This window comes from Uloborus diversus, chromosome 5 (genome assembly GCF_026930045.1).
Source record: "Uloborus diversus isolate 005 chromosome 5, Udiv.v.3.1, whole genome shotgun sequence".
NCBI classification, from domain to species: Eukaryota; Metazoa; Arthropoda; class Arachnida; order Araneae; family Uloboridae; genus Uloborus; species Uloborus diversus.
Genome location: NC_072735.1, coordinates 104,874,683 through 104,896,341, shown reverse-complemented (window position 1 = coordinate 104,896,341; position 21,659 = coordinate 104,874,683). Strand labels below are relative to the sequence as shown.

General features: G+C 33.8%; 1 protein-coding gene across 1 annotated transcript in view; it reads left to right on the top strand.

The window, feature by feature from the left end:
- Positions 1-21,659, top strand: part of LOC129223063 (uncharacterized) — a 113,116-nt gene that overhangs the window by 30,451 nt on the left and 61,006 nt on the right. Inside the window, exons 9-13 of the mRNA XM_054857628.1 lie at positions 3,020-3,170; positions 4,615-4,778; positions 14,384-14,472; positions 14,728-14,871; positions 19,124-19,286. Of these exons, the coding sequence (XP_054713603.1) occupies positions 3,020-3,170; positions 4,615-4,778; positions 14,384-14,472; positions 14,728-14,871; positions 19,124-19,286 (711 nt within the window). The remainder of the gene's footprint in view (positions 1-3,019; positions 3,171-4,614; positions 4,779-14,383; positions 14,473-14,727; positions 14,872-19,123; positions 19,287-21,659) is intronic.

Below are 21,659 nucleotides of genomic sequence, written 5' to 3'. Positions count from 1 at the left end.
TTTTTTTCAAAAACATCGGCCAATTCCATCGGCTTTTCGGTGTTTTTTAAGGCCGATGGGCCGATGTTTCCTGCAAGTTAGCATCGGCCGCCGATGCCGATGCCGATGGCTAAATTGTTGAACCATCGGCGCCGATGCATCGGCCAGGCCGATGCATCGGTCGAGTCCTACTTTTTATTAACACCTAAGCCGTTTCATAAATTTTTCGTGCTCAAAACAGTAAATTAATTCATTTGATGAGAGGGGAGGTGTCGTTATTTAGCGTGACCCCCCTCCCTAAAATGTAAGTCTGTATCCTCCCCAGTATTTATGTATGTATGTTCTCTATACAAATCTAGTTCCGAATCTCGACCAAATTTGGCAGAGACGTATTTGTGCACCCGAAAAGAAACGTAGGATGGAGGGGGGGGGGGGGGGGCGGGGGCAAATGCCAAAAAAAGTACCAAACCGTTCAAATTTAATTTTAGGACACGAAAATAGCATTAAATGGCTCTTTCTGCCTGAAATACTTATCCTGCCGGTTTGATTTTAGTCTCATTACACATTTACAAATACATCTTTAGAAAAAATTTGTCTTACGGATTTCAAACCCACCAAGGCTGTAAAATCACCATTAGAAAAGTTATATGCATTTTTCAGCTATAGAACATCAAACTTAAATCAGAAATTTATCCTCCGCCTCGAGCTGTTTTAATTAGCGTGAATAAATTCATTGAGAAGAAAGATCTGTTGCCATTTTTTTTCTCGACTGTGAACAAAAAATATTCTTGCTTATGTTTTTAGGGTTTTTTTGTAATCAGGGGATTTAAAAATTTTCCTTTTTTGATCTTTTTCCGCGATCTGTCTGGAAATCTTAAAATCATTTATTTTTTTGTTTGAGCCTGATTTTTAAACACGCGTCACTTGACAAAACTTTTATTTTCGAGGTAGACGTGCAAAGCCGGCCTACGCTGCTAGTAATGAATAAAGAGTTTTGGTAACCTATTCAGATCCCGCAGTATAACTGCAATTTACTATAGTGAAAGTTCAGCACACATATATATTTATCTTTAACAGATACCGAACGGGAGGACATTGCTTGTGACGCATCACCAAGCGAAAATTTCCTTATTATGTCATATATTTGCATTCTATTTCTGTATCATTATTTTTGGAAAACACAATAGTTTAATTAGCTTGTGTTTATATAAATTTGTTTGTTTTGAAAAATGAGTTTAATGACGGTCATAGCAATTTACTAAATATGATTTTTAATTATTTAAAAAAAAAAAACATTTTGCAAACATTATTATAACACAAAATAGTTAGCAAACTCCTAGTATCCAAAAATAAATAAATAAATAAAATAAATTTTAAAACAATGTTTTAATTATACAAAATCAATTTGTTTAAATTAAAGATACATTTTTAACTGCCAACATCATGAGAGTAATAATCAACAATTATGTGACGGGACATGTACATTTTTATAGACACCAGATCTTTTATTCGCGATTTAATAGTCATAAAAAAATTTAGAACTGTTACATCAGACATAAATGATTAAATTTAACTATATTTAGGATTTTAAATATAAGTTAAAATATTTTTATCTATATGTCATCAAAAAAGTCTGAAATTTTTTTTTCATGCGTTAAAAGAATGATTAAAATTTAAAACAAATTTTAAATGCAACAAATGAAAAAAAAAAAAAAAAGAAGCTTCTAGTGCTCATTTTTTTAAATTTTTTTATTTATTTATTTATTTATTTTTATTTATTTATTTTATTTTCTTTCTTTCTTTCTTTCTTTATTTATTTTTTGAATGACTCTGAAGGTTTCACACCTTAGTTGCATATTAAGAAATATAAGTTAACAAAAAAAAAAAAAAAAAAAGCTTGAAGTGTAGAAGCTGCATGTTTCCTAAAAAAACAAGTGTTTACTCGCATGTAAAACGCTTGTTTTTAGCCAACCGTTAAGTGCTCAAATCAAGCTACGACGTATATGAAAGAAAAAAATATATACACATAAATATTGTTACAAAAATATTTGTTACTTACCGATTTCGTAGATCGTTATGTATCAGCATAAAAAAAGAGGGATAAGGTTTATTTTACATTTTGAGTTAATCATGTTTATAACGAGGGGAAAATACTATTTTTGGAGATTATCAATTGTATTTGCTATTATATGTAAATCATAACACGTTTATGCCATCCAAAGTAATGTTTCAAAGGCCAAAATCATCACTTTTCTTGTGTGTATTTGTGACGTTCTGAAAAGTCTTACCTTAACTCAGTCTCGTTTTACTGAAACAAAATATAGAGTATTAACGAAATTTACTGCTGTAGGAAGGTAAGTATCTGTAAGATTGAGTTTTTGAGATATTTGAAGAAACGCGGAATCAGGGAAATGATGGCATTTGACTTTTTTTCATGCTTTATTTCCAGAGGAGATCAAGCAAACAAGTTTGTACAATTAAAGCTTAAGTACAATATAAAGACGAAAATGAAAAAAAAAAAACAAAAAACAAAAACAAAAGAAAAAAAAAACGAAGAACTTTCAGATACTGCGCTTTACCTTCTCACGGCAGAATAAAAAATTTAAATTATAAAGTGCATTTACCTTTATATCATCATACATTATTCTAACCGAGAGTATAGCTTTCAATGCATCAGTGTTAGGTTAATGTTTGCCTTTTCGAGAAACCTCACTTTTATTTCTAGTATTAGTGTTTAAACATTTTACAATTAAATAAATCGTGCCGAATTTTCAGTTCTAAGATATCTAGGGAAGTTGTGTCTCACATTAGTAAATATTAAGCTGAATACCAAAGAAAGAGGACTTTCAGTAGACATTGATTATTTCCCTCTTTTTTTTTCTTTTACTTCTAAAACTTGCAAACGGTTCATTGGTGCTTTCTTTTAGCTAACTCTCTTTCTCTTTCTCTCTCTCTATATATATATGTTATATATATATATATATATATATATATATATATATATATATATATATATATATATATATATATGCATTTACAGGTGAGAAACGATTTTCTTCAATTAATGATGGATACAGTAAAAGATGTTGGGGATGAAAAGTCTCAAACTGTTCATGAAAAGGAAGATCTGACAGAAAACTACGGAAAAGAAGAGGACCATGAGCAAGTATTGAAAACCTTCGGTGACAAAAGTGAGTTGTATTTACCTTTTTCAGACCCATTAAAACAATAATACAAATAAAGGTAGTAATGATGGTAATAACACTAACAATTTTTGAAATGAAAAAAAAAAAGAAACGTTATTTTACACCATTTTCGTTTTTAACAAGTGGTTATACGAAGTTGAAATTTAAAGTTTCAAAAGCCTTAGAAGTGGCGCTGTCCCTTTAATTTCCTCCAAACAATGTCGTATTCAGTTGATGGACCTTTCAGGTACAGAGGGGAGGATAGGGGAGAAGATTTTTCCATTTATTGCATTCAAGTCATACCTTTAAGAGTTAAAAAAAAAGAATACAATTGGGTTCATGTTCTTGTCCGCAGAACGAGTTGGCATTTCCATTTGTATCATTATTTCCTACGAAAGGAAATCAGTCACCAAGTTAGAAGTTAGCACAATGTGACTTGGAATTGTTGTCTATTATCATGAAGTCACATTCAATAGCTATAGTGTAAGGGACTACAATAGATCTGAGGATTTTATCCCATATAACGGTAGCTGGGTTCGCTTCTCCATTTTGAATATTGAGATCAGAATGCAAATCAATGGAAATTCATAGGCCATCCGTTTCCAACAGCCAAACTTGACACTTTTTTTTCTCAAACGGCGGATTGTGTCTTGTGCCATGTTCCTCTCTAGATGAAACTACGCCTATTATCAAAATGAAGAGAAAAACAGGATAAGTCAGAGAAAAGATTATTTCTAAAACACGCACAATTAATAGAACTTATTAAAAGCCAAAAGTATACTTTAAGCTCTCAAATAATTCAGGCCTTCACTGTCACAGAATTTTCTGAAATCTTAGTACTAATATGGCAATTTTTTCAGAAAGATTATCCGCCGTTTTGGAGCACTTTATAGATCCTCCTTGGATGTACAAAGCTGAAAAATTGCACGCGTTAATGTCTTTGCCCTTCTGTAAATTTTCATATAATTCGGAGGAGATGGTCGGATTGGGACCACGAGAGCCCTTGACATTGAATGATTCCAATACAAAAATAGTAAACTTTCTTGTAAACGTTGAGTTCTATTGAGTTCTGGTTTCAGTTGAGTACTTCGTGATTACACCCAGATCATGGTCAAGAGCAGTGAAGAAAAAACCATTAATAAAGATTTTAACGAAATATTTCGTGTATATATCAGAAAAAACACAACAGTTAGAAATGATTTTTAAAATAAAGGCATCTTGTGACTAATAATCTAAACATGGGTTTACTGACTGCTTGGGAATCTATTGAATTAAGAAAGTAAAAATATTCTGCTAATACTTTTTCACAGTAGTGTTGCTGTTAAGTAGTGTAGGCTTGCACTTGTAGTCACGTATATACACATTTTGATTCATTTTTTCAATAATTATTTTAGCTATAAAAGTACTGAAATTACGGATAAATTTGTGTTCTTTTTATGCTTTCTCCTAGAATTATCCAGCGTTGAGCTGGTTGCGCAAAGTATTCTTTTCCTCCTTGCTGGATACGATACCACAGCATCTACATTGTCATTCGCTTCTTATCTATTAGCAATCAATCCAGATGTCCAAGACAAGTTGTTTTCTGAGATCAGTGATACCTTAAGTTCTACCAGTGTAAGTTAAAATTAGATCTTAGAATTAAGCGCTGATTAGTAAAAAAATGAGCAATAAAATGTTTTTTTTTTCAGAGCGTTTTAGGTATACCTACTGCATGAAATAAATTTCTACACTGAAGATTCAAAACATTATTACTACACTCACAATTTACTGAAATCGTCTGGAGGAGGAGACGAGCATGTTATTAAAGGGAAAGGAAAGACGATAGTAGCTAATTTAAGCGAATTTGTTGGAGGATAGATTGTAATGGCTCGATGTCTCAGAACGAGTACCTCCGAAACTGGACGACTTGTAAGGTTTTCGACGATCTATCGTTGTTAGTATTTAAAAAAAGCGGACAAATGACAGTGAAACCTGCAACAGGAGCTAAGGTAATTGACATTCCTGTGTCACTAAAGAAAACAAATGTCGGACACTGTCTCACTTTAAAAAGCAAAATCGACGCCAGACAGTGGCTCAAGTCACAACCAAGTGAATATACTTGGTTGTGTAACAGTACACTGCAGTACTGTTACATAACCAAGTACATTGCAGTATTAAGTACAGGGGTTTCGGAACACACAGTTCAGAGGACATTGTTGGCTATGGGGGAATGACGCATTCACTCGTATGTTTATTTTGACCGACATTATTGACTAAGCCCACAGTGGGCCCGGGAACATCGAGACTGGACTAAGAATTATGTGGAAGAGAGTTTTGCTTCTTTGGAATTAGTTCCATTTCTCATTCGCCACTTCCATGGTCGTGTCAGGGTATGCCCTTTTCCTGGTGAGCAGTTGATCACCTCATGAACAGCAGTGAACAGCCTGATGAACAGCCTCATGAACAGCCTGATGTCCGGCAGGTTGTGCACAAACTGGTGTTGGCAGTGTTATGTATTGGGAAAAGTCCTCATGAGTGTCTATGGATGGGACCCTTAGTTGCGGATAGGGATTGCAATACCGGACCAAATATGTAATACCGGTATTCGGTATTTTTAAAACGTGATGCCGGAATACCGGTATTTGGAAAATCTTAATAAATGATCAAAAAAATTGTTTATTTGCCTTATTTCATAATTTTGTGCAAAAAATGAATTATTTAAATAAATTTATTTTGAACAGATATAAAATGAGAAGGAACAAATGTTATAATAAGAAACCTGCGATAATGAGAAACATATTACATATATTGAACTGTCAGTAAGCCTAGAACTCGTTTTACTGTACTGACTTTCTGTAGTTGAAAATACAGTTTCTGAATTCCTGCTGGCCGGTGGTACTGTTAATATCGCGAGTGTTTCTTTTCTAGTGTGTGCAATATTTTTTTATTCAACAAATGGTTAGAATATATTATTCATAGCACAAATACATTCATATTTAAAACTAGCTTTTACAAAAGGGCAAGTGAGCAATCAAGGATATTTAAAAAATAAAAACATGGTGCACATAAACGTACAACAATAAAACTTTCGCCCACTGATATTCCATTAATTCTTGCTTTTGAAGCCACATTTTTTACATCAATAGATTGATTTTGGTACTGTCTCATTGAAAAAGGCATGTACCTTTAAAATAACAATAGATATCTAATAAGTTAAATTGAAACATCTTTAATTGAAAGATATTTATAATTTTCAGCTAATACTGAGAATACCGGCATTTTACCTCAGGGGTGCCCACAAGGGGGGATTATGGCGCAAGTTGCGCCATCAAAATTTTTGGGGGGGATTTTTTTTTCCAGAACATTTTTTTCTTTAGAACATGAAATTCTTGAATTTTGGAAAGAAAAAATATTTAAACTTACTGAACAAGAAATAGAAGCATTAATAATACTTTTTCCACGTTCTCTTCAGGGCCGTCGCCAAAACGGGGGGGGGGTGCTACACACCCCAGTTTTTCAGAAGTGGGGCCGCCAATTTCATTTTAGCGATGAAAACGAAAGAAGAGAAAGGAAAACTCTTCGCTGTTTTAAAAAATTAAAATGATAATTATAAATGAACAATTAAAATAATAGTAACAAAAAGTTTTTTTTTCTGTAAAATTTGAATGGAAAATGTAATCTTAAAATACAATTTGGGAACATCCATGATTCTCCTTTATTAAGAGTCGCGGAAGTGTACGCTTCAAACATTTTTATTAACCAAAAAAAAAAAAAGTATTCAGTACAGTACACTCTTCACTAGGCAACAAAGTGGGTATGTCTGCCTAGTCGGAAACTATGGGCTCGGCTCAAATTAAAGTATTGTGCATAGAGTAAAATTAGCATAATGGGAGGGAGGAAAGGCGACAAAACTAACATGGTGCACGCCTTGTCTCTCGACGGCCCTGGCTATACAAAATTATGCTTTATGGTTCTTCAGTTAAAAAAAAAAAATCATAAATAAATAGGACAGCTTCATTAGAACAGCCCATAGGATAGGGTTCGCCGAAACATTCCTATATGTTTTTTTTTAATGAAAAATATTGTCCTGAATGTATGGGTCGCCGAAATAAATGCGAAATAGAGAGGAAAAAAAAAATAAAACAGTTAAATGCAAAGAGAGATTCAATGTATTGTAATGAATACTCACACCAAAAGTTCTAAATTTTTGAATGTAAAAATCGTAATTAAATCACAGCTTAATCAAGAGATGCAGGTGGCATATTTAAAATAAAATGAAGTGGAATAGAGACCTAAAGTATCGCAGAAAATTACCACATCCGTTCAAAATGTTAAAAGTCCTTTTTCCAAGGCCGCAAACGCTTGTATTGCAAGAAAACAAAAAATATTAGGGGGGGGGGGATTGAAAGTTTTATTATGGAAAATCCAAGCAAATAATCGTGTTTGGCAAAGGAAAATTGGAAGAAAATATTACCACAATATGTTTATCAGTAATTAAAATTGACAATGAAGATAGGAGGGACGTAGCCAAACTGAAAGGAAGAGTGGGGAACTCCAAACCCTTCTTTTTACGTCCCCAAAGCTGGCCTGGAAGTGAGTTTTTAAAATTTAGGTTTTGAAAAAATCCCGGAAAAATTGTTCTCAAACCCCATCCTTTAGCCTAACGTCATTAAAGCTGGCCTACACCTGAGTATTTAGGACTGCAATTTCGAAAAACCATGAGAGTGCTCCCAACGTAACCTCCGAGAAATGCCCTCTCAATTAATCATTCATCCTCATTCAAGGTCGAATAAATTTCGTCTTTTGGACTTTAATTTAAAAAAAAACTCCCTGAGTTGTTCCGAAACTGTCGTCCTCCAAATATTACCGGAGATCCTCAAAAATATCATTGTTAAGGCTTCAATTTAGAAAAATTTTCAGGGGAGAGATCTCCAAAACCTTCTACCCCTCTAACAGTATTAATAAATCGTCTACGATTACTTTAATTGAATTTCAATTTTGAAAATTTGCCAGGGGAGGACTCCGAATCTCTCCACCCATTAACGTTAACAAAAATCTTCTAAAACTGCGGTTTCTACGGATCGAAATTTTTTTCGAGAGAATGCCTCTCTCTCTCTCTCGCCAACATCATCGAAAAATGTCTTAAATCTCGCTTTTAGTGCTTCAATTACGAAACATTTCTGGTCGCGAGCCCCTTCAAAACTCCCCCCCCCCCCCCTTTCATCGAAGGTTGGCTTAAATTACGTTTCCGGAGCTTTGATTTCAAGAAACTGGCGGTGCACTAAATTTTAACAAAAAAGTCTACAATCGCGTTTTTAAGACTTCAAAATTTCAAAAAATTTCGATGGGGGAGGGGCATCTCTCATCCCCTTAATATCACCATAGATTGTCTAAAACTGCATTTTTCGATCTACAATTTTCAAATTTTTCTCGGGGGAGAGCCCCCGGACCCCCATTTACGTGTCACAATGTCACAATTGGGAATGCGTGCTTCAAGTTTGCATTTTGAAAAATTATAGAATGATGACCTCGAGTCTCTTCCTCCCTTAACATCATCATAGATCGTCTAAAACTGTTTTTCAAATAACAGTCTTGAAAATTCCCGAGGGAGAGCCCCTGGACCCCTCTTCTGAACATAATTAAATATAACGTACGATTGTGTTGGGAACTTAAATTTGGAAAAATTATCGGGAGATGCTATCCTCTGGAACTCTTCTCCCCTTCCTCCCAAACTTAAAATATAGTTTAAAACTGCGTTTTTATGTCTTCAAATTGCAAAGTAATGCAAGAAGGTAGCCCTCCGACATCCTCTAATTCTGATTGAATATTATCCTAACGATTATTTATACTACTAGTACTAAGGTCTAGTAATATGACTATCCCTGCTAAACCAGAAGCCAAATCTTCTCTCTCTCTCTGCACATTCGAACATGCGTTTGAAAAAATTAAGGTGCCACAAAAAGCGTCCCCCCCCCCCAGTTTCTTTGAAATAGCGACAACCCTGGTGCTCTTTCCAAAATTTAATAACCGTGTCTCTTTTTCAATGAGAGGAGCATCACAGACGACATGGAGTTGGTGTCCATTTCGAAGTTGGATCAAAAGATTTGATTTCTTTTGAATATTTTATAAATTTTCTGGAAGCAGCACAATTCTGCATAATGAATACGTGTGACAGTGATGAGAAGGAGGGAGGTCAAAAATGTTTTATTGTTTGTAATAATTCTGACCAGTATGCTCTAGTCTTTCATTGATTCCTTTTGCACCTTGACAATCGTAAAGAACTAGTTTTGAAGTTCCTGCAATCGACAATTAATATATTTTCTTCGTTAACTAGCTTAAGCTTATGAAGAATATATATATCTCTCTCTCATTTCACTTTACTCCCATCGTCTCAACCATTTTTAAATTGATGGTTTCAATTTATCATTAGATGATTTTTGTTAAAACTTTCAGTGATGTTGGTTTTCGCTGATGGAAGTAGAACAGTCTGTTCTTAAGTTGTTTAAATTATTTTTTGTAAATCATATTTACGAAACATAATATCCATCTATATCTGATATGTATAGAAGGATATTTGATTCGTTAAAATTCTCGAGTTCTGATTTTCGATGTGTGCAGAATAGTTGAATCTATTTTTTAGGATTTCCGAAAAATATCTGTCATGGTGTGTGTGATCCATCTTTTTCAAACTATGCGACTTGCCAGAATGACATCCTCTTTATTATCAAGAGTCATCTAAAACTGCATTTCTCGTCATGCAATTTTGAAAAATTTATATAGGAGAGAGCCCTCGATTCCCCCCTCTTTCCTTAACACGATCAAAGACAAGTCTAGAATTGCGTTTTTGGAGTATCAATTTCAAAAAATTGCCGGGGGAATGGCACCGAAATCCACCTTCCACTAACATTATCAAGATATATCAAAAGTGTTTCTAAAGCTACAAGTTCGGAAATTTAAATGGAGCGCCCCTCTCCCTCCTCCCCACTCTCGTCAACATTATTAAATAGTCTTCCAAAATTTGGTTTTTAGGGCTTCAATATCGAGAAAATTCCGGGAGAGCATTCGAAAACTCTTTTTCTTAACGTCACAAAGGTGGTTACAATTGCGATTTTAGAACTTCAATTTCAGAAAACTGCTTGTCTCCCAAACATAGATAGCGTTTTCAAGACTTTAATTTTGAAAATTTTTCAGGGACGAGCCCTAGGATCTCTTCTTTCCTTAACATTACCACAGATAGTCTAAAACTGCGTTTTTAGAACTACAATTTTGAAAACAAAGGAAAGGCCTCCTTAACACAACGGTAGACTATTTACAATTGCGCTTTTAAAGATTCAATATTGAAAAATTACCGGGTAGGGGCCACCAAACCTTTTATTTTCTCAACATCACCAGAGATCGTATAAAACTGGTTTTAAAATTACAATTTCAAAAACTTTGTGGGGGAGAAACTCCCCGGACCCCTTATCTAATTGACAATAAATTTCCGTTTCACGGTTCTGGTTGTATACATCTAGTAATGACTTCATCAAAAGCCAGAAAGTTGTCCCTGTAATCATTCATACGTTTGAAAAAAAAAAAGGTGTAGCAAAATTCATGGGTACCCAAAATTTGTTTACTCAAGGTCCACGTTTCAAAATTAGGGAAGGCAAGGCGGGTCAACAATCCATCAACATTTCAGTTCAAATGGTATTTGTTAGCGCTCCCCCCCCCCCCCGTGAATTTGACTGGAAATTAAACACTCCAAAAACTGTTATGTTTAACCCAATTCGAAAGCGAGAAAATGTTTTTGGGGGGGAATTTGCGCCATTGAGCTTGGGGGGGATGGGCACCCCTGTTTTACCTCAGCAAATACCGGTATTTCAAAATTGCAAAATAGCTCGAAATACCGTTATTCTTTATACCGGTATACCTATATTGCAATCACTAGTTGCGAAAGAGCAGGTTATGAAAGCTGTGGAGTGTCTGAACATAGTTCCGGATCAATCGCACCATTACATAGCGTTTATCTGAGCAACTGATTGCAGTTTTTATCATGCAATTAAAATATTAGTGATGACTTTTCAGTAACAATAGAAAACTAAATCAGCAGTCAACACGTTGTTAAAAATTTCGCCACGGTTGTTAATTGTACTAATATGTACTATTTTATATTTTAATATGAAGTGAAAGCTTGATGATTAGTTTTTATATAATTGTTATTACTCCGAAGGAAATACTTCTCATTATTCTTAATTGCCTTTTGGATAGTCTAATTGACTGCTTATTTCACAACGAATTTGAAAGAGTACGCTCAAGGTAATTAGTGGTCTTTCGCATCTCTTGTTTGTACAGTAGCAGCTTTGCTCTGATGGGTCTTGCTTTCCTGAGAACGATGAAATGTATTTACTTACACTTGTTGACTCCTCTCCTCTCCATAAAAAGAACATTAACTTTATTTAAGCCGGAAAAAAGAACTGAAACACATAAGAAATAAAATATCTTAGATCCTTAACGAAAATAACGCTGTTCAGTTTATTACTTACGTTTTATATTTCCTGATTAACTGACCGTGGTTAATTATAACTGGCGTAAGTGCAAGTTTGGTTCAAAAGTTTGGCTAACACTCATATTGTGAGGCTTGAGCAGCAAAATTAAGAATTTTAACTAATGTCTTATCCACTTAATCCACCGGATCTTAAATCGATGGAGCACATTTGGCCATTCATAGAAATGCAGCTAAAAGAGCAAACTCCACCATGGTTGCATATTTTGATTATGTGATACTTCTTCTCAGGCATGTGTTATAACTTATTTCTGCTCTTCATTCAAACACTTGTGGTGAACATAGCAAAGCAAGTTGAAACTATTTTGACACCAAAGTTTGCATAATACGTTGTTGAGCCTGTGATTATAATGCAACGGCTATTCAATACATATTAATTTTTACAGTTTAGTCATTCCATTTTTACTTTTAAATATCGGCAGTAGAAAAATAAATAAAAGCGATTTCTTGATTGCAGCTTTTATTCTGCAATAAAATAATTAATGATGACTTTTCAGTAATTATAGAAAACTAAATTAGCAGTCAACATGTTGTTGAAACATTCGCTCAGGCTGTTAATTGTACTAATATGTACTATTTAATATTTTAATCTGAAGTGAAAGGTTGATGATTAGTTTTTTTTATAATTGTTATTATTCCAAAAGAAATACTTCTTATTATTCTTAACTGCCTTTTTGGACAGTCTAATTGACTACTTATTTCACTACGACTATGAAACAGTACGCCCAAAGTAATAAGTGGATTTCCGCATCTCGTGTTTGTACAGTAGCAGCTTTGCCCTGATGGGTCGACTTCTTGGTTTTTCTAGCGTTATAGGAAAATATGACATGTGCTTACTTACATTTGTTGACCCTCCCCTCCTCCCCATAAAAAGAAAATTTACTTTATTTAAGCGGGAAAAAAATATTAAAATACATAGGAATAAAATATCTGAGATCCTTAACGAAAATAACGCTGTTTAGTTTATTACTTACGTTTTATATTTCTTGATCAACTGACCGTGGTTAACTTTAACCTTCGTAATTGTAAGTTTGGTTCAAAGGTGAGCTAAACTAAATGAATTACGCTCGGAGCTCAAAAATCGCCAACATTAGAAATGGCTGTGAAATAGGCCAAATGTCCTTTTATGGCAGAGGAATATTAGGTATATTAAAATTCCAATCATTGTTGCTAGAATATAAATAGTGATCCATCTTTCATTATTAACATTTTCATGTTTGGTGATGGAGCCGGCTGGTACGTGATGGTTAGGCGCTGGCCTTCTACTCCCGTAAACCCAGGTTCTGACCTGCAGTGGCCAGTCGGTGGATTTTCGAGATACAGAAAATCATCAGCGCCCATATCGTATGATTATGCGGCATGTAAAATATCCCTTGGGAATTCGTTTGGCTTAGAACTCCCTCGGAAAAATTAAAATTCTTAGTGCAAATTTCGCATCAAAGAGAGTTTAGGGGCCTCCATCTGGTGTAAGCTGGGGATCCAAATTATCCCTGCCATTGACATCTGCACCTAAATGATGGCACATGAAAGACTGGATGCCATATCGGAGGATTGCACTAGGTCTGCTAAAGGATAAAAAGCCTAAAACGCAACCCCTATAAGACGAAAAAAAAAAATGTTTGGTAATATAGAACGTTCCTCGATTTTATTTCTGAGCCAGAAACATGCTTTGTTATAAACTGTAGGGGAAAATGTATGTATCTTCTTTACACTCCCTTGCTTTGGTGAGGCCCTTAAGACAGCTCAGTCTTTTAAATCCAGACCAGGGACCGAATACCCCCGGATACAGAATACCCAGAGATTTTAATTTGTAACATCATCTCGGTGCTCATTATGATTGCGACAGACTTAATTTTCATCAGCCATTATAAAGCAAACAGTCTGGTATCTTACTCCTATTCCTGAGATTAGATCTTACTCTTTCTCTAAGGTGATGATATGCGTATGCTTCAATGGGGTGGTGTCGAAGCAGTGCAGATGTTCTTTGAGTCCACCGTACCTGTCCACTGAAGTCTAATTTAGCATAATAACCTTTTACTTAAAGGAAACTACTAAAGCTCAACTGCTAGCTGGCTTAGATTCTACAAGGTCCGTAAGCACGCTGGATGCATTTGAAAAAGTTCGCATTATGGTGACAACAGGAATTGAAGAGCTATGTCTAAGGCGTCTTTCCACGAGAGCCACTTACTTCAGAATGGCACTGATTGCACTGCACAGAAAATGCAAGAAAATGCTCCTCAACATGCAATTATTTGCGCCAGATTCAAGCTTTTCGTTCTCTTGCAGTAACTTCAGTCCTGGAAATGAACAGCCGGGCCTTGTATATAAGAGAGCAATTGTGAGGGATAATCGAGAAAGCTTAATACAATGTAAAATTTTTGAAACGAAATTCTCAGCAGTAGTGTCACAATTACAGCGAAATTGTATATGATTTACTTTTACGCGGAATTATCAATTAGAAAGACAAAAAATAAATCATACTTCTGTATAAATTCATAATTTAATGATTATAATAAGTATTTATAAACAGAGCATTAATTCAAACTTTTTTAAAATAAAATACAATCGGGTATTATTACTTCTCATATGCAAAAATACCAAACATACATATCGTAAACAGCGAGTGAAATAGTTCAAATGTGATGTATTGTAAAAGAGGATTATAATTTTGGGTTTTTATTCACGATATTTTCCCCAGGGAGAATTGAATTACGAAGCCCTGCAAAGTATGAAGTATCTTGATTGTGTCATCTCGGAAACTCTACGTTTATATCCTCCAGCCACTAGGTAAAGCTATTTCTATTACTTTAGTTGTTTTCGCAAATCAGTTGTTCAATTTTACAATTTTTCTTAGCTTACTAAAGAATGAAAAATATTTTAAATATTTGTGCTTTATTCTTGGTTAAAAAAACTTTTTCTTTAAAATATGCACTTTTGGCCGTGGTGAATTAAAATTAAGTTTCATCCAAACATTCTGCAAATGTTAGAGTTTTTAACTTTCAGTTTCTAAAAGGTTTTTGTGGTTTGTTTTCTGTAAAATAGACTGGAAAGAACCGCAGATGAAGATTATGAGCTGGGCGCTATGGGAATAACAATACCGAAAGGTATGCTGGTAACCATTCCATCAGTTGCTTTGCATAAAGATCCGAAATATTTTCCAGATCCAGAAAAATTCAATCCTGATCGGTAAATAAATATTTTTTCTGAAGTTCAAATAAATTTAATCAGAACTGCTTATTTAATGCATAATAGACACGTTTAGTGTGACGTCAGTGGTTGCCAGAAATACGGGGAAGTTTCCAATCATGCCGTTGCTATGCACGTTGCTAAGGGAGAATCAGCATAGGATCTTCGTAGGAATAGGGTTAGAGCGATGTTTAATTGATAGTTTTTTTTGGCAATTAAATGGTCTAAATAATTTTTTTAGTGGTTTCAAGTTACATATAAGCCACCTGTAGACATCATTTGACGAGTATCGATCGTTTTTACATGTGAATCGGGTTAAAATTCGGCAAAACATAGAATTATATGGAATACAAGTGTGTTTTCTAGAGTTATACACTCTTCTTATTGTTATTTCTTTTTCGTTGGGGGGGGGGGAGGGGGACAGGTCCGACATTTGAGAGGGTCAGGAGAGGTATTGCCCCCCCTCATGCCTTTTGGAAAATAACTGTATTTCAATAAATTTGGCGTAATTTTTGCTGTTTTTCGACGCAACATACTCGTACATTGACTATTTCCTTTTTGCACGTACCCCTCTAGGAAATTTGAAATATCATGACTAGGGGGGGGGGGTGAGATTTTTCTTTTAAAGTTTAGAGCGAAATTTAATTATTATTATTATTATTTTTTTAGGAAGAGGAGTAGTTTTAATTGAATTGTATGCATTCTTTTTTTTAGAAGACGAGAGACCATGTCAGCCTAGTCAGCGATACCTGGAGGGGGAGGATTTTTCTGCATTTGTTCCAGTAATAATGCATATTTTAATGAAACTCCATTCCTTCGGGCTCTTTGGGGGAAAGGGAGAATTGCGTGTTTTCTTCAAATTGTCACGAGTATTTTAATCTTTTTTTTTTTTTGTATTCTGAGGCGGGGGATTTTTACTTTACTGTACTTGTTATACATATTTTTTATATCAATATACATAAATATACATTGAAAATTTCAGTTTGTTCTACTATTTGCAATGCATAGTTCAATTAAATTCTTTTTTTCTTCGGGGGGAGGGGATATTTCTTCTCGCTGCCCGTAGTTTTAAGTAATTGCTCTTTGGGGGGGGGGGGGACAAGGATATACATATTATTTTTTTTCTAGGTTCAATGGGAATTTTATCAATTTCTTCAAGCTAGATTTTATTCCTATTCGGAATAGAGCTCAATTGGAGTTTAACTTAAATTACGTGTGTGTTCTCGCAGAAGAAAAACTTTTAAACTAAAATATCCCAATCAAACTCGCAATAGAATAAGGACAATGTAACCTAACATCCCCCCTCCCATTCGAAAAAAAAAATAACTTCAATGCAAACAAGCATCACAATCGAGAAAAGTGAAAAATTCTCCTTCCCCAAAACAAAAAATTACTTATACCATTTAAAAAAAAATAAAAAAAATCTCGCCCGAAGAAAATAATTATAATCAAATTCTTAGAAAGCTTTAAACAGGATTAAAAAAATATATATCTCCCTCGTCCCGTCATTTCAAACTTTTCTGCAAAGGGGGGGGGGGTTAAATCATATACAGTCAATGCATATTGCATCGAAAGACAAAAAATTGCGCGAAATTTATAGAAATACAGCAATTTTCCGAAAGCGGGGGAGGGGGGCAATGTCTTTCTAGACTCTCTCAAATGGCGGAGCTGTTCCCCTCCACCCAAAGAAAAAGAAATAACAATAAGAAGAATGTAACTGTAGAAAACACACTTGTACTCCACATAAGTCTATGTTTTGTCGAATTTTAACCCGATTCACATGCAAAAACTATCGATACTCGTCAAATGATGTCTACAGGTGGCTTATATGTGACTTGAAACCACTAAAAAAATTATTTAAAGCATTTAATTGGCAAGAAAACATCAATTAAACATCGCTCTAACCCTATTCGTACGAAGATCCTATGTTGTTTCTTCCTTAGCAACGCGCATAGCAACGGCATGATTGGAAACTTCCCCGAGTTTCTGGCAACCCCTGACGTCACAACTAAGCGTGTCTATTAATCTGAATTTTTAAAAACTAATAAATGAATTTTTATTTTAAACTAGTTTAGATTGTTTAATTGAAAATATCAGTTTTCTGACTACTAATAAGATTTGTGTTCATGGATTTTTTTTCACTTAAAACTATCAAAATGTATGGTAAATTCTGCTTCTTTTATTTATTTATTTACCTATTAATATTTTTTTTGTGTATTAAACTTTTTAAAAACTATTTTATTGATAGGGAATCATTTTTTTGTACTGCAATATTATTTGCTTAGCTCTTCACTCATTTCTTCTTTCTTATGTTTATAATTAGTAATATGTCTTACTTTAATCTCCATAAATATTTGCAACAATTCTATCATTTTAAAACTTTAACTTGTATTATCACTGAATAGCAAGAGCGGACCCTCTCTTTTTCACATTTTCTATTACCAGTTTCATATATTGCCAACAGTTTATGTTTTTTTTTCCTGGTCGAAATAAATTTGTTTAAAATGAACAAAGGATATAATTTTTCTCTTTATTATCACCAAGAAAAAAAGATAGCTCCTTTCCTTTAATCTCCGGAAAAAAAAATTAGCAAACTGGGAATAATCAAAAAGTTTATCATCGAAATTACTTAAAATCATAAAAATAAGTCTACGACTACCGTGTCTGTGACAGCGGCACTTCTAACTAAGTTCGCTGAAAGCGATAAGTGGATTGTTTTCCAAAAAACTTACAAAACCTTTCAATGGCTATGCTTTCCTCTTTTTGCGCTATGGAGATACATTTCCTTGTTTAAACTTAAAGAAACATTATTGCGTTGTTTTAGTTGGTTCCCAATGTATACCTTTGCTGATAACTATGTTCCTTGTTAATGTAATTTTATTTTTAAAAACAAGCGAGATTTTTTACGCATTAAAAATAATACACAGAAACAGTTTATCATATAATTATGCTTGTAAATTAAAAAAAGCAACGATGGAAACATTAATGGATGTTCTAGACGCTTGCGTTGATTTGTTTTAAAACCACATTTCATTAGGGTCATTTGAGGTAAAAAAAAGGAGTATTTCAATGTTTCAAATTTAGGTCCATCACCTGTTATTGGATAAATTGGGAGATTAATTTTTGCACAATATATCTAAAAGTATATTATCTGAGTAACTGGTATACACATTTTTGCTTAGTGAGCATATTTTCTGAAGTAGAAAAAAAACAGATTGCATTTATGTTAGCATGTTTCCATTTACCCCAGAGATACGGGGATTGATTTAAAAAATAATATCCTTTCCCACGAGATTGATCCTGGCAGATAGCTGTAATATTCGCAATACGTTTTTAATCTTCCACCTATTGATCATGCTTGCGTCATGCTGATTTTTTCTAATTCCATTTGAAACTATTTAAAAAGAAAAGTGTACTAGTAATTAAATTAGATGTTACGTTTGTGTAAAATATTTACAAGCAAGCAATTCATATCAAAAACCAATCTTCCAAAACTAGGAACAATAACAAGCATTCCTGTTTCCGACTATCAATGGTGGTAATGAAATACGGTGATTGAGCATCAAAAATAAGCCACATCAAAAACGTGAAATTTATAACAATACGTTTTAGTTTATGTCCACATGATAAATAAATGTAGCTGAAATCTGTTACTTTTCATTTGTAGAGCTTCTAGAGAATATAAAGGAAGAATACATAACTTCAATACAAACCTTTTTTTTACTGTCTTTAAACAATAACATCACATGTGCAAATGTTTGATATACACGCAGAACTGTCAGAATGAATTCTTTTATTTGCCAAGTCTTCACTTACCAATAGAGAGGTTTCAAAATTTACAACAAGTATAGCAATACAGTTTGTTTACATTTACCCCGAATGAACTACTATCAAATAAAATAAGATGCCTAATTTTATTCATTTATTTTTTTATTTGTATTTTTTAAATCATAAATGAAAAGAATGAGGACATACTGTTTTATATTATTTTTTCCGCGCAGGAAAATTACTTTTTTTATGGATAATAAACTGAGTTAACAATTCAGAATAATAAACTAATGACCTCAGAAATGTGCATTGTTTAAACATTCAGCAATAGTCATCCCTTAACTTTTGTGGGTGGTTTGAAAAATTTTGTTCCAAGAAATTTAGTGCCTTGTCGGAAAATTAGGAAGTTTGTCGTGTTTTTAAATTGATTTTTCCCAAATGGTTTAGATAAAAATACTTTTACACCCAATTTTTTGTCACTCAGTTTTAGTCCCAAAGAACGAGGAAAGAGAGATATTTATGTGTATATGCCATTCGGATCTGGTCCGAGGAATTGTGTCGGCATGAGGTTTGCTCTACTGGAGGTCAAGGTTTGTCTTGCGTTCATTGTGAGCTACTTCAGAATCAAGAAGTGCCCTGAAACTAAGGTAAAACAAAACCTAATACATCATGTTTATAAAACCTGTAGTACATAAGAGTTGTTTTATTAAAATCTAAAAATATTATGAGTAATGTGCAAACAATCCTGAAAATACTATGATATTTTCTGTTTTACTTTGCGTTTATCTAAGAGCAATGATATAAAGGTAGTTTGATTTTTTTTTTCTGAAGTAGGGGATACCGGGGCTAGTAGAGACATTATTTTCATTTTTGATATTACCGTAAGATATGAACTGATATAAAATATTTATTGTACTATATTTATAAATCAACTATCAACATTTTTAATGTTTTTCATGACATATAATGGAATTTGCGTAGCCTCTAAGTTTGTCTCAACTTGTCCCGCAGTGGGAAAAGTAGTGACATGCACATTGTGACACATAAAATACACGCAAAAATACGTTGTATCATGTACAAATTACGTAAGAAACACAATTAAATGGGATATTTTAAGTTAAGAATGAAAAACAAAAATCATTTATTACACTCTTAACACAAAAAAGAAAACCTTCAAGTTTTCAGTAACACTGTAAACGAAATGACAACGAAACAATTAAACTATTAACACTTGGCAACTTTTTTTAAAGACATGAAAATATTGTGTTCATCAGGAAATAAATAAAACGCAGACTAAGACTGATTTTTGGACATATTAATCTGTATTTCGATACAACGTGTAGATCCATAGCCTTTAACATCCGATGTGCTGTAAATACAGGTTTTTTACATTTGACATAAGACTATCTTCAATGTAGACCAGACTTGCACGCAGTCTTCTACAGGTCTAGAAACGTTGTGTTTCTCCTAGCAAACAAGACAAAATCATTTTTTATCAGCTTCAGAGCTATCCGAATCTTGCTTCTTCATTTTTTTCAATAACGTTTTTATAATTTTTTGTGCACGTTTTGGCATTGCCGTGCTGTTTCAATTCTGCCTTTTCTTCCTGAATTAGTTTCTTGCGTTCTCTTGCTTTTTGTTTTACTCGAGATTTCTCTTCAGGTGCGATTGCTAGAGAATGGCTGGTGTTAAGCATTTATGAGCGGAGTGCTTACACTTTCGATTTCCTGCTTTAGGCGGCCATTTTTTTTTCTATAGAACGTACCGCTGTTACAATGCTAATGTCAACTGCCATAGACTCATCTAATTCAATGAGATTTCTGTTCTGAAGAGTGCTCTTCATTCTTACTATCATTGACTAAATTTATTGCTGAAGTGCGGGATTTAAAAACAACTTCATGTTTATTATTTTCACTATCATTTTGGTCATCATGGCTTTCATCTCTGATGAATAACAGACGGATGCAAGTAATGGCACTGCCACAACGTGCCTCCTTGACCTTATCACAACCAGCCGCATGTTACGCCATTTTGAACTTTACTAAACAGTTTCCGAAATAGTGTCATGATCAACAAATGAAATGCTTAGAATAACAGCTCAACGTATAGGGGTGGGTGACCCAAAGCGGGTAGGTCGACCAAAGCGGGTAGGCCTTCGTATGCCACTCCCCCATGGTGTGTTAGCGGCGATGAATACGTATATCAGTTTACCCGAACTCTCCCGAATCATTATCAGTTCCAGAGAAGCAGCAGTGAAGCGGCATGACGCAACCAGGCTGAAAATTTAAAAAAATTACACATTAAAAAAAAAAGGAAATTTTGTAACTAGTGATTAGTCGAAGACCACCTTATTTTTTTTTTTAATTGTCAATAATATTAACTTATTCTGATACTATCCACCTATAAACTACAGTAGTCATTCCGTTTTTTTTTTAATTATTAATTTAAGGTTATAATTATTGGAAAAAATGAGCCTTTAGGCAAAGCGGGTATATGATTTAATCATATATTTATTTAAAATTTCTTGACTCGTGTGCTGACTTAGATTTTCTCTTTCAATTGGATAAGTATAACTTTAAAAAGTTATTTTTTAGGATGGCAATTAATTAATCTATTAAACAACTCAGTTATTTCTTTATGTTTTATAAAAAAAATGTTCTGACTTTAAATTGGATAAGGACAACTGTTTTATACATTTTTACATAATGGCAGGTAGCTAGTCAACTATTTTAATCGTTTATAACTTCATATTTGATTGGAAAATGTACCAAACCACAATTAGATAAGTTTACCCGCTTTGGGCTCAATGGTAGGGCAAAGCGGGTTTTTCACATGTTTGTTAAGTTTGATAACAAATAATTATTGGATTTCAAATAATACAAAAACCACTTTCTATTTTGAAGTTCAAGAACCCTGCTAAGAAATAAAACCGAAATTGTTGTGATTAAAATCCAAAAATTTCGTTCTTCGAAAACCTACCCGCTTTGGGTAATTAAAAATAAATAATAAAAATTTTATAG